General features: G+C 37.8%; 1 protein-coding gene across 3 annotated transcripts in view; it reads left to right on the forward strand.

Moving 5' to 3' along the window:
* SPATA22 (spermatogenesis associated 22) overlaps nucleotides 1–12598 on the forward strand; it is a 38127-nt gene that overhangs the window by 4339 nt on the left and 21190 nt on the right. For all 3 annotated transcript variants that reach the window (XM_008568901.1, XM_008568887.1, XM_008568894.1), the window contains one exon: nucleotides 75–170. In XM_008568901.1, coding sequence (XP_008567123.1) covers nucleotides 75–170 — 96 coding nt within the window. The remainder of the gene's footprint in view (nucleotides 1–74; nucleotides 171–12598) is intronic.

Consider the following 12598-nt stretch of genomic DNA (forward strand, 5'->3'; position numbering starts at 1 on the left):
CTTGTGTGTATATTTTACATATCTCAACTTGAAAACAAACTGTTAAAATTTAACAAGACACATTTTCTTGAAAGGCAAATACCACATTCAGTTTCTCGTCCCCTAAGAAGTGAAGATTCTGTGTCTAAATCGATTCAATCAAATACTGAAAGAAGCCAGAGTGGTTGGAGGTGAGTCTGAATTTCTCTTTCTTCTTCTGTTCTTCTCCTTTCACTTTGCTCCTCTCCACCCTTCCCTTCTCCCTTAATTTTTCCACCTTTCTTGGACAGAATTATATTTAGGAAATTTCTATAAGTAATAACTAACTATAGCAATATTAGCTATGTTTTATAAAAGAAGTTAAGAGATCATGCTGTATAAAACTTTTAAGATAGGTTAATTTGGCAGTGATTATGTTTCAGAAGAGTTCTTCACGTTATAGTGAAATTTCTGCCAGTTTTTATTGCCATGAATTTGTGATTTTGCTTATGGTCACTAATGGTCAAATTGACAATAGATAAAGGTCAGAAATCATTGTAGTATCTCAATGTCAGATATATTTAAAAATTGAGACCCAGATACAAATAGAATGTTCAGTCTTAGCTGGTAAGACAGTTAGCTCCAAGGTAAACAGAATGGAATAGGAAAGAAAGATGGAGGCTGAGATGCATACACACCTGCAGTGGTAGGGGCTCAAGAAATGAAGAATGCTGTCAAGGAAGATGGTGAGGGTACTTGCCATAAGGATCTAAGTTAAATGTCTAAATAGTATGAAAAAATGAATAAATAGAAAAAGGGTATGGATTATTTTTTAGGTTGGATTTTTTAGTAATCTTGGATAAGTGGCAACTATTGAAGGAAATAATTTTGGAAAGAAAGTACTGGGAAAACAATACCCCAGCGTATCATATATCAAGTCATCATTAAGTGCTTTGATATGTTATTTTAATAATTCTTATAATCACCCTGTTAATTCACTATTACCCTCACTTTTATTAGATAATTTTTTTAAAAACGGGGAAACTTTTTATATAGTGATTAATAAGCACATCAAAATCATATTTTTATTTAAAATATGAGTTTTGATTTTGTTATTTATTCTAGTTTCCTTAGGACTAGTGTGTTAGTTTCTTTAGGACCAGGACTTGAAACTAGGCCTGTTCAGTGGTTTGGGATGGTTCTTGGAGGCATAGTTTTAGCTGCAGGTGCTGGAAGAAAATTGATTTTGATGAGCATTAGGCAGGGAACTAGGTAACAGACTGTAATCAAGACAGGTACCCTGTATTGGATATTCTAGTTTGTAATAGTTGATCTGTCAAGACTATTGGAATAGAACAGAAAATCCAGAAGCAGAAAATGTTTGAAAACCAAGCAGGCAGTTGGTAACATGCCAAAAGTCTTTTAACTGGTGCAATGCTTAGGTTTAGAGTCAAGGTTAGGGTTGCCAGATTTAGCAAATAAAAATACCAGATTCCCAAATTTGAATTTTAGGTAATCAATGAATAATTTTTTAGTATCTATCATATGCAATATTTGGGACATACTTATACTAAAAATTTGTTATTTATTTGAAATTCAAATTTAACTGAATATTTTGTGTTTTATCTGGCAATCCCAGCCTAGACTCTCTTGGAACTTGGAATTTGCAAGAGCAATGTAGGCTTGTGGATATTATAGATATTATAAGATTATCTTAGAGATACTGTGCCATTGGGTAGGTTATCAAGATAGGTTTTAATTACCAGAATTAGAATACTTGACAATTAGTAAGGATGAACTGATGATGTATCTTTGAGCTTTCATGCCAAAGCTTCTACAATTGGTCTTAGACTCTGGGGAGAAATTGAGATTGCACTTGGTAGTTAAGAAATCTCAGATCAAGTGAGATGAAGACTTTAGAAGCTGGGAATTGGACACAACCTGTTAAACAAGTTCATATAGATCCATAAATTGTTTTTTTTTTTCCTTTTTGTCTTTTTTACTGACCGGTAACGGGATCGCAACCCTCGGTGTCGCGCCCGCACCGGGGACCAGCAACGGGATCGCAACCCTCGGTGTTGCGCCCGCCCCGCGCTCAACCAGTGAGCGGGAACCGGTCTCCACATGGGATCCGAACCCTCGGCGGGAGCGCCGCTGCACTCCCAAGCGGAGCACTCTCCAGTGAGCCACCGGGCCGGCCCCCATAAATTGTTTTTAAGGGAAGATAGGAATTTTATTTTTTTTAAAAATAATTTACTGTTTTCATTATAAGAATAATATAATTATTCTAGAAACAAGTAAAAAGAATAAAGTTATTCATAGTTGCACTGTTCCAGAGTTAGCCATTAATTCATTTTTAAACAGAAAACCCAAGCCATTTAATCTCTTTTGAGGCTTATGTTTTTAAAAAAGTTGAACTATGGGATATCTAAAGTCCCTTCAGTGCATTTAGTGCACCGTATCGTGAATAAAACATACAATTCTTCTGATGTATTTATGTAACTCTTGTGCTGTCTTTTCTGTCACTACCATGAAAACATTTGATTAAGGATTTTACAAATACACAAATTTAGCTGATGTTCTTGTATGTGGAATACTTAGAAGGCCTGTTGCCCTTTTTCACCCAGAATTGTTTCTTATCACACATTATGTCTTTCACCCATTCTTCTTAGATAGTTCTATTGTAAATGTTAGATAATATAAAATAATATATAATTTAAGTCAGTAACTCATAGAAGGAGATGGCAGACCCCCCCCCGATCCAGGTAACTGAATTTTGGATCTTTTAAATCTCCTTCATCTTGCTCACGATGGCCAAAGATACAAAGAATCTTCTGTTTCAGACTCTATTTGCATCTGGAACATCCTCTTGACACTTCCATCCTTGTTACAATTGAACAAGGATGACAATTGAATATTGTGCATGTAACCCATTGAGATCTTTTTTTAAAAAACAATTTTAGGGCCGGCCCCGTGGTGCACTGGATAGTGCGCCGCTTGGGAAGCGCGGCGGCGCTCCCGTCCGAGGGTTCGGATCCCACATACAGACCGGCTCCCGCTCACTGGCTGAGCGAGGCGCGGGAGCAACACCGAGGCTTGCGATCCCATTGCCGGTCCCCGGTCCGGTACGGGGGCAACACTGAGGGTTGCGATCCGTTGCTGGACATGGAAAAAAAAGACAAAAGATAAAAAAAAAAAAAAAAAAAATTTTAATTGGAATTGTATGAGGATACTTCAAAAGTTTGTGAAAAATTAAAACTAAAAGGTAATATGAATCTTTCCATGAACTTTCTGAAGATCCCTCATATATTTAAGGTGTACAGCCTAATGTTTTGATGTACATGTACATAGTCACCTGATTTCCATAGTCAGACTAATCAACATTTCCACTTCTTCACATAGTTACCATTTTTTTTTTGTGGTGTGAACACAAGATCTACTTCAGCAAATTTCAAGTGTATGACACTATATTACTAACTATAGTCCCCATGCTATCCTTTAGATCTCTAGAACTTATTCATCCTACATAACTGAAAGTTTGTGCCCTATTTCTGCAGCCACTCTGGGCAACCACCGTTCTACTCTCTGCTTCTATGGGTTCACTTCTTTAGATTCCACATAAAACTAAGCGCGTGTAGTATTTTTCTTTCTGTGTCTGGCTTATTTTACTTAGCATATTAGCCTCTAAGTTCATCCATGTTGTTGCAAATGGCAGGATTTCCTTCTTTTTAAAGAATAATGGAATAATAATCAAATAATATTCAGTAATATTCCATTCTATCTATATACACATTTTCTTTATCAGTTTATCTGTTGACAGACCCTTAGATTGTTTCCATATCTTGGCTATTTTGAATAATACTGCAAAGAACATGGAAGTGCAGATATCTCTGAGATACTAATTTCATTTCCTTTGGGTATATACCCAAAAGTGGGATGGATGGGTCATATGGTAGTTCTATTTTTAATTTTTGAGGACTCTCTGTAGTGTTTTCCATAATGGCTGCACCAAATTACATTTCTACCGACAATGTAGAAATGTAATTTTATTCCTAACTATTTTATTCTTTTTCATGTTATTGTAAATGGGATAGTTCTCTTGATTTTCTCTTGGAATAGTTTGTTGTTGGTGTAAAGAAATACTCCTGATTTTTGTATGTTAATTTTATATCCTATAACTTTACTGCATTCCTTCATTAATTCTAACAGTTTTTTATGGAGTCTTTAGAGTTTTCTACATAGAGGATCATGTCATCTGCAAACAGAGAAAATTTTATTTCTTCCTTTCCAATTTGTGTGCCTTTTATTTTTTTTTCTTGTCTAATTGCTCTGGCTAGGACTGTGTTGAATAGAAGTGGCAAGTGTGGGCATCCGAACCTTGTACTGGATCTTATGGGAAGCGCTTTCAGTTTTTCTCCATTATGATGTTAGCTGTGGGCTTTTCATAATGGCCTTTATTGTGTTGAGGTATATTTTTTCTATATTTATTTTGTTTAGAGTTTTTATTATAAGTGGATGATGAAGTTTGTCAAATGCTTTTTCTGCATCTATTTTTATCTTTTAATCTATTATCATGGTATATCACTTTGATTGATCTGCGTATGTTGAACCAACCTTACTTCTGAGGGATGAATTCCATTTGGTCGTGGTGTGTATAATCTTTTTGATGGGCTATTGAATTTGGTTTACTAGTATTTTGAGGACTTTTGCGTGTACGTTCATTAGATATATTGACCTGTATTTTTCTGGTGGTATATTTATCTTGCTACATTATCAGGTTGATGCTGGTCTCAAAAAATGAGTATGGAAGTGTTCTCTTTTCTATTTTTTGAAAGAGTTTAGTAAAGATTAGTATTAATTCTTCCTAGAATGTTGGATAGAATTCACCTGTGGAGTCATCTGATCTTGTAATTTTCTTTATTGGGATGTTTTTGATTACTGCTTCAGTTTCCTTATTTGTTACTATCTGCTTAGGTCTTCTATTTCTTCTTGATTCAATCTTGGTCGGTTGTGTGTTTTTAGGTAATATTTCTTACGTGTTATCCAGTTGTCATATAATGGTTCCTTATGATCCTTTTTATTTTTGATGCATCTATTGTAATGCTCCTCTTTTATTTTTGATTTTACTTACTTGAGCCTTCTCTCTTTTTTTCCTTAGTCTAGCTAAGGGTTTATCGGTTTTGTTTATCTCTTTAAAATACCAGCTCTTAGTTTTGTTGATTTTTTTTCTGTTTTCCATTGATTTATTTCTGCTCTAATATTTATTATTTCTTTCTTTCTGCTTACATTGGGCTTGGTTTGTTCTTTTTCTAGTTCCTTCAGGTGTAAACTTAGGTTGATTTCTTGAGATCTTCCTTCTTATTTAATGCAGGTATTTATTGCTATAAACTTCCTTTTGTACTGCTTTTGCAGCATCTCGTGAGTTTTGCTATGCTATGTTTTTGTTTGAGTTTGTCTCAAGGTAGTTAAAAAATTTCCTTTTGATTCTCTCTTTGACCAAATGATTGATCAAGAGCATGTTATTTAGCTTCCACGCATGTGTGAATTTTTCCATTTTTTAGCTGTTATTGATTTCTAATTTCATACCATTGTGGTCAGAAAAAGTACTTGGTGTGGTTTTGATCTTTGTAAATTTAAGTCTGATTCTGTGACCTAACATGTGATCTATCATGGAGAATGTTCTTTGCGTGGATGAGAAGAACGTATAGTCTTCTGCTGTTGGGCGGCAAGTTCTATACACATATATGTCTGTTAGGTCTATTTGATGTATAGTGTTGTTATGGTTTTCTGTTAAAATATTCTATTCATAATTGAAAGTGGAATACTGAAATCTTCTCCTATCATTATTGCTGCCAATTTCTCCTTTCAGATCTGACAATATTCACTTTATATACTTTGGTGCTCTGATGTTGGATACATACAAGAAGAGGTCTTCAAAAAGTTCAAGGAAGGATTTGTATTATCTTTCAATTCTATTTTTTCATGAACTTTTTGAAGTACCCTTGTATATATCTACAATTTTTACATATTCCTTGTTGAATTGACCCTTTTATCATTATATAATGACCTTCTGAGTCTCTAGAGACAGTTTTAAGTCTATTAAATAGACTTAGAGTCTATTTTGTTTGATATAAATGTAGCCACTCCTGTTTTCTTTTCGGTGCCGTTTTCATGGAATATCTTTTTCCTTACCTTTACTTTGATCCTATGTGTATCTTTTTTTTGGATCTAGGGTGAGTTTATTGTACACAGCATATGGTTGGACCTTCTTATTTATTTATTTTTTTGTCTTTTTTTTTTTTTCGTGTCCGGCAATGGATCGCAACCCTCAGTGTCGCGCCCGTACCGGACCAGGACCGGCAACGGGATCGCAACCCTCGGTGTTGCTCCCACACCTCGCTCAGCCAGTGAGCGGGAACCGGTCTGTATGTGGGATCTGAACCCTCGGCGGGAGTGCCACCGCACTCCCAAGCGGCGCACTGTAGCAGTGTGCCACCGGGCCGGCCCAGGATCTTGGTCTTTAATCCATTCAGCAACTCTATATATTTTGACTGGGGAGTTTAATCCATTTACATTTAAAGTAATTATTGATAGGAAAGTATTTACTATTGCTGTTTTATTAACTGTTTTTTGTTTGTCTTGTAATCGTTTTGTCCCTTTTTTTCATGTTGTCTTCCTTTGTTTTATTGTTGTTTTTTTAAATTGATTATCTTCATTTCCTTTTTCTTTTTCTTTTGTGTAACTTCTATAGGCATTTTTGTGGTTACCATGGGACTTAAATACAATATCTTATAGTTGTAACAGTCTATTTTAAGCTGATAGCAACTTAACTTCACTTGCATATAAGAAAACAACACTTACCTCTTCCCCCACAACATTATATGCTATTGATGTCACAATTTGCATTTGCTTATATTGTGTATCCATTACCATAATTTAGTTATAGTTTTTAAAAATACTTTTGTGTTTTAACTTTTATACTTGAATTAAAAGTGATTTACCCACCACTGTCATAGTAAATAAAGTATTTTGTTTTTCTCTATGTATTTACCTTTACTATTGAATTTTATACTTTCTTAGGCTCTCATGTAGCTGTTTTTCATCTTTTTGTTACAATTTGAAGAACTTTCTGTAGCATTTCTTGTAATGTATAGCCTATGGAGATCTTTAAGCTCCTTAGTAATTGCTGGACAACCTTAGCCTAAATATTTTTAACTCACAGGATTCCGTGTCCCCACAGGCATTTGATGAGGGAGAGGAGAATTTTAGTTTATTTCTCTTATAGTTACCATGTTGTCTTTTCTTTTCTGTCACTGTGCTTCTCTACTCTAACAGTTTCCCTTCTTTTAGATGACTTTGGCTTCTAGGGAAGACCAGTTTCCTAACTTCTCTCTACGGCCTCTGTAGTCTCACTCCTCCCATAATTGATTATGTCCAACAGTTTGAAGGGTCTTCACAATATTTAGATAAGTTACTTTTATTTTCTGAAAGAGTGTTATAACAATTCATATTATAAAGGTTACGGTATAAGTTTAAAAAAAATGTTGTTTCTAATAAAATGATGCCTATACAAGGGTACATCAAAAAGTTTGGGGAAAAATAGAATTTAAAGATAATGTGAATCTTTCCATGAGCTATTTGAAGACCCCTTGTATATTAATTTCTCTTCACTTTCCATACCTTTCACTTGTACAATGGGTATATATTTTTTAATGTGGACAAGCTTATTCAATTTTTAAAATTTTATTTTATTTATTATTTTAAAAAAATTTATTTATTGAATCAAAATTGATTATACATATTTTGGGGGTTGAACATTGAGATATGTTGGTTAGTTCAATATTACTAGCATATATATTGTTACAAATTGTAATTATTCTTTATGCCCCTTGTCCAATCTCTCCCCTTCCCCCATGCCCTCCTCTTCCCCCTCTAATTGCCCTAGATTTCTTCTCTCCTTCTGAAAGAATAATGGTTACTCTGTTAATTTGTTGCCTAGATGATCCATCCAATGCTGAGAGATGTGATCAGGTCCCCTAATATTATCATAGAGCAGATGCTTCTTCTGTCACTCTGAAATGGGTTTTGTGGAAAGAGACATCCTCTTCTTTTCTTTGTCTCTGCTGGTGACTCTTGTGTGAATGCACTCTAGTGGTTGGTGGACCATCTGCGTCATGGTTGTGGCGTTTAGCTGCTTTTGCGGCAGCCATGGTTATTGTGGTGGCTGTGGTGGGCCACCCATGTGGAGGTGCTGTTTTTGGTATGCTCCTTGGCACTGGAGGTATTCCTGGTTGTGGGGTGTGTTTGGTCCCCTTCTCCATGCCTCAGGTCACTGCGTGAGTCCCAAGGAGCTGGCTCAGTGTGCCTGGTTGTGGGAGAGGGGTCCAGTCCCCTTCTCCATGCCCCAGGTCCCTGGGTGGGCCCCAAGGTGTTGGCATGGTGTGCCTGGCTGAGGGAGGGCAGTCTGGTCTGCTTCTCAATGCCCCGGGTCTCTGGGCAGGCCCCAAGGTGCTGACGCCAAGTGCCTGGTTGTGGGAGGAGGGTCGGGTCCCCTTCTCTATGCCTTGGGTACCCAGGTGAGCCCCGAGGTGCTGGCGTTTTGTGCCTGGTGTGGGAGGAGGGTCTGGTCCCTAGCTCCATACTTCAGGTCACTGGGTGGTACCTGAGGCACTGACTTGGTGTGCCTGGTTGTGGGAGAGATGATCAGTCCCCTTCTGCATGCCTCTGGACCAGGTGGGCCCCAAGGTGCTGTCGCAGTGTGCCTTGTTGTGGGAGAGAGGTCTGTTCCCCTTCTCCTTGTCTCGGGTCCCTGGGTGGGCCCTGAGGTGCTGGTGTGGTGTGCCTTGTTGTGGGAGAAGGGTCTGGTTCTTGGCTCCATGCCTTGGGTCACTGGGCAGGACCCAAGGCACTGGCTTGGTGTGACTGGTTGTGGGAGGGTGGTCCAGTCCCCTTCTCCATGCCTCGGGTCCCTGGGTGGGTCCCGAGGTACTGGTGTGGTGTGCCTCATTGTGGGATAGAGGTCCATTCCCCTTATCCGTGCCCTGGGTCCCTGGGTGAGCCCCGAGGTGCTGGTATGATGTGCCTGGTTGTGGAGAGAGGTCCGGTCTCCTTTTCCATGCCTTGGGTCCCTGGGCAGGCCCAAGGTGCTGGCGTGGTATGCCTGGTTGTGGGAGGAGGGTCCAGTCCCTTTCTCCATGCCTCAGGTTCCCGGGCTGGCCCCAAGGCACTGGCACGGTTTGCCTGGAAGTGGGAGTGGGGTCCGGTCCCCAGATCCAAGCCTCTGTTTCCCAGGCAGGCCCCAAGGTGCTGGTGGTGTGCCTGGGCTGGAACTAAGTTTTTGTCCTTTGCTTCTAACACGGGGGAACTTCTTATGGGAACCAGTACTTGAGCTGTGTGGTTGTTTAAATTGCTACTTTGCTGTTCTTTCCCTAGGGAAGGCTTTTTGTGCAGCTCAGGCTTAATGGTTGATCTTCTAGGTACTTCAGGCTCTCCAGAGACCTGGTGGATCTGTGTTCTGTAGAATCTCTGATCTGGACCTGAGTTTTTTCATCAAACTGTACCCCATGCAATTCTGCATTCCCGACCATTCTCCTCTGAATGGTCCTGTGCTGATTGGGGTGCAGGTTGTCTGTCCTTGCTGTGTCCCGGTGTTCTCCCAGTATTCCTATCTCGCCCACTGCCCATGCTCCAAACACTTCCCATGGGATGGGCCCTGCGATGGTCCCTTGCGATGACTTAACTGGCCTGTGAATGGCTCTCTTTTTTTAGTTGTTCTGGCTCCTTGCTCCTGTGTGGGTCCATGGGAAACCTATTAGTGGTCTTGCTGTTCTGGGGGCCACCAAGGCCCTCTTCTCTGCTGCTGCTTCAAATAACTCCATCTGAAGGGCACAGCTGCAGCTTCTGTCGGCTCCTGTTCCATGTGCTCATCAGCTCGAGCCTTAAAGCAGCCGTGGCCCGAAATGCTCAGAACAGCTTTTTCTTTCTCTCATCATAGTTTCTCCTGCCTTCATGAACTCTGTAGGTCTCTCCTCCTCTTCCCCTGAGCTCCAGTGGCCCAGCTTGTTTGATGTTACATTTTTATAGTTGTAAATTTGGTTAATTTGTGGGAGAGAGTGGCGCTGGGAACCATCTATTCTGCCATCTTGACTGGAGCTCCCCAATTTTTAAAATTTTAATTGACACATTATAATTGTACATGCTTATTTCTTTCTGGTGAAAACATTCAAAAGCCTCTCTAGCTCTTATGTAATATACAGAATTTAACTGTTAACCATATCGCACCTTGTGCAATAGAACACCAGAGCTTATTCTTCTTATCTCATTGTAATTTTGTACCAATTGGCCAACCTCTTCCTGTCCTGCTTACACCCCGAACCCCACCACCAAGTCTCTGGTGACCACTGTTCTACTGTCTTTATAATATCAATTCCTTTTTCCTTTTTAGATTCCACATATGAGTGAGATCATGTGGTATTTGTCTTTCTGTGTCTGGCTTACTTCACTTAACGTAATGGCCTCCAAGTCCATCTGTTTTGCTACAAATGACTGGATTTTATTGTTTTTTTCATGGCTGAATGTTATTGCATTTGTATCAATACCACATTAAAAAAAATCTATCCATTCATTCTTGGATACTTAGGTTGATTGTATATCTTGTGTATTGTAAAGTGTGCTACAGTAAACGTGGTAGTGCAGATATCTTTCTCATTTCCTTTGAGAGTATATCCACTATTCGGATTGCTGGATCATATAGTAGTTATAATTTTAGTTTTTTGAGTAACCTCCATACTGTTTTCCATAATGGCTGTACTAGTTTACATTGTAAGCAACAGTGCAAGTGTTCCATTTTCTGCACTTCTTCACCGACATTTGTTTTCTTTTGTCTTTTTGATAATAGCCGTTCTAACTAGAGTGAGGTAATATCTCACTGTTGTTTTGATTTGCGTTTCCCTGATAATTAGTGATGTTGGGCATTTTTCATATTCCTGTTGGCTATTTCTATGTCTTCTTTTGGGAAATATTTATTAAGATCCTCTGCCCATTTTTCAACTGAGATATTTGTTTTTGTGCTGTTGAGTTGTTTAAGTTCCAATATATATGACAATATGTATGTTGTTTTGTTTTGTTTTTTCTTTTTAGTTCATTATATATTTTTGATATTAACCCATTGTCAGATGTATAGTTTGCAAATATTTTCTCCCATTCTGTAGGTTGTCTCTTGACTCTGTTAGCAGTTTCCCTTGATGTACAAAAGCTCTTAAATTTGATGTAATCCCATTTGTCTATTTTTGCTTTTATTGCTTGTGCTTTTGAAGTTTTATTTAAAAAATCCTTGCCCAGCCCCATGACGTGGATCGTTTCCCCTTTGTTTTCTTCTAGTAGTTTCATAATTTTGGGTTTTACATTTAAATCTTTAATCCTTTTGAGGTGATTTTTGTATGTGGTAAGAGATAGGGGTCTAGTCTCATTCTTCTGCTTGTGGATATCCAGTTTTCCCAGCACCATTTGCTGAAGATACTGTCTTTTCCCCAATATCACCTTTATTAAAGATCAATTAGCTGTAGGTGCATGAATTTATTTCTGGGCTCACTAATTCTGTTCCATTGGTCTGTATGTCTGTTTTTATGCCAGTACCATGCAGTTTGGTATAATTTGAAGTCAGGTAGCATGATGCCTCCAGCTTTATGTTTTTTTTTTTCAGGATTGTTTTGGCTATTCAGGGTCTTTTTAAATTCCATTTGAATTTTAGGATTCCCTTTTCTATTTCTGGAAAAGAATGTCATTGGTTGTTTGATAGAGGATTGCATTAAATTTGTAGATTATTTTGGGTAGGATAGCTGTTTTACCAGTATTAATTCTTCCAATCCATGAACATGGGATATCTTTTATTTATTTATGTCTTCAATTTCTTCAAAGTTTTGCAGTTTTCATTGCAGAGGTCTTTCACTTCCTTTGTTAAGTTTATTCATAGGTATCTAATTTTTTTGTAGTTGTTGTAAAAGGAATAGTTTTCTTGATTTCTTTTTCAAAAAGTTTACTATTACTATATAGAAATGCTACTGACTTTTATAAGTTGATTTTGTATTCTGCAACTTTACTGAATTTGTTTATTCTAACAGTTTTTTGGTGGAGTCTTTACAGTTTTTTATATATAAAATTATGTCATCTGCTAACAGAGACAGTTTGACTTCCTCCTTTCCAATATGGATGCCTTTTATTTCTTTCTTTTGTCTAATTGCTCTGGCTAGGACTCCCAATACTATGTTGAATAGAAGTGGTGAAAGTGGGCATCCTTGTTTTATTCCTGATATTAGAGGGAAAATTTTCAGTGTTTCCCCATTTTGTATGATGTTAGCTGTGGGTTTGTCCTATATATTTTTCATTATATTGAGGTACATACCTTCAATACCTAGTTTGTTAAGCATTTTTAATCATGAAGGAATATTGAGTTTTGTCAAATGCTTTTTGTACGTTTATTGAAATGATCATATGGTTTTTGTCTTTCTGTTAATGTGGTGTATCACGTTTATTGATTTGCATATGTTAAAGCATCTTTGCATCCCTGGGATAAATCCGACTTGATTATGGTGAAATGATCTTTTTTTTTTTTTTTTTTTTTTTTTTTTTTTTTTTTTTCCCT

This window comes from Galeopterus variegatus, unplaced genomic scaffold (assembly GCF_000696425.1).
Source record: "Galeopterus variegatus unplaced genomic scaffold, G_variegatus-3.0.2 Scaffold25, whole genome shotgun sequence".
Taxonomy (NCBI): domain Eukaryota; kingdom Metazoa; phylum Chordata; class Mammalia; order Dermoptera; family Cynocephalidae; genus Galeopterus; species Galeopterus variegatus.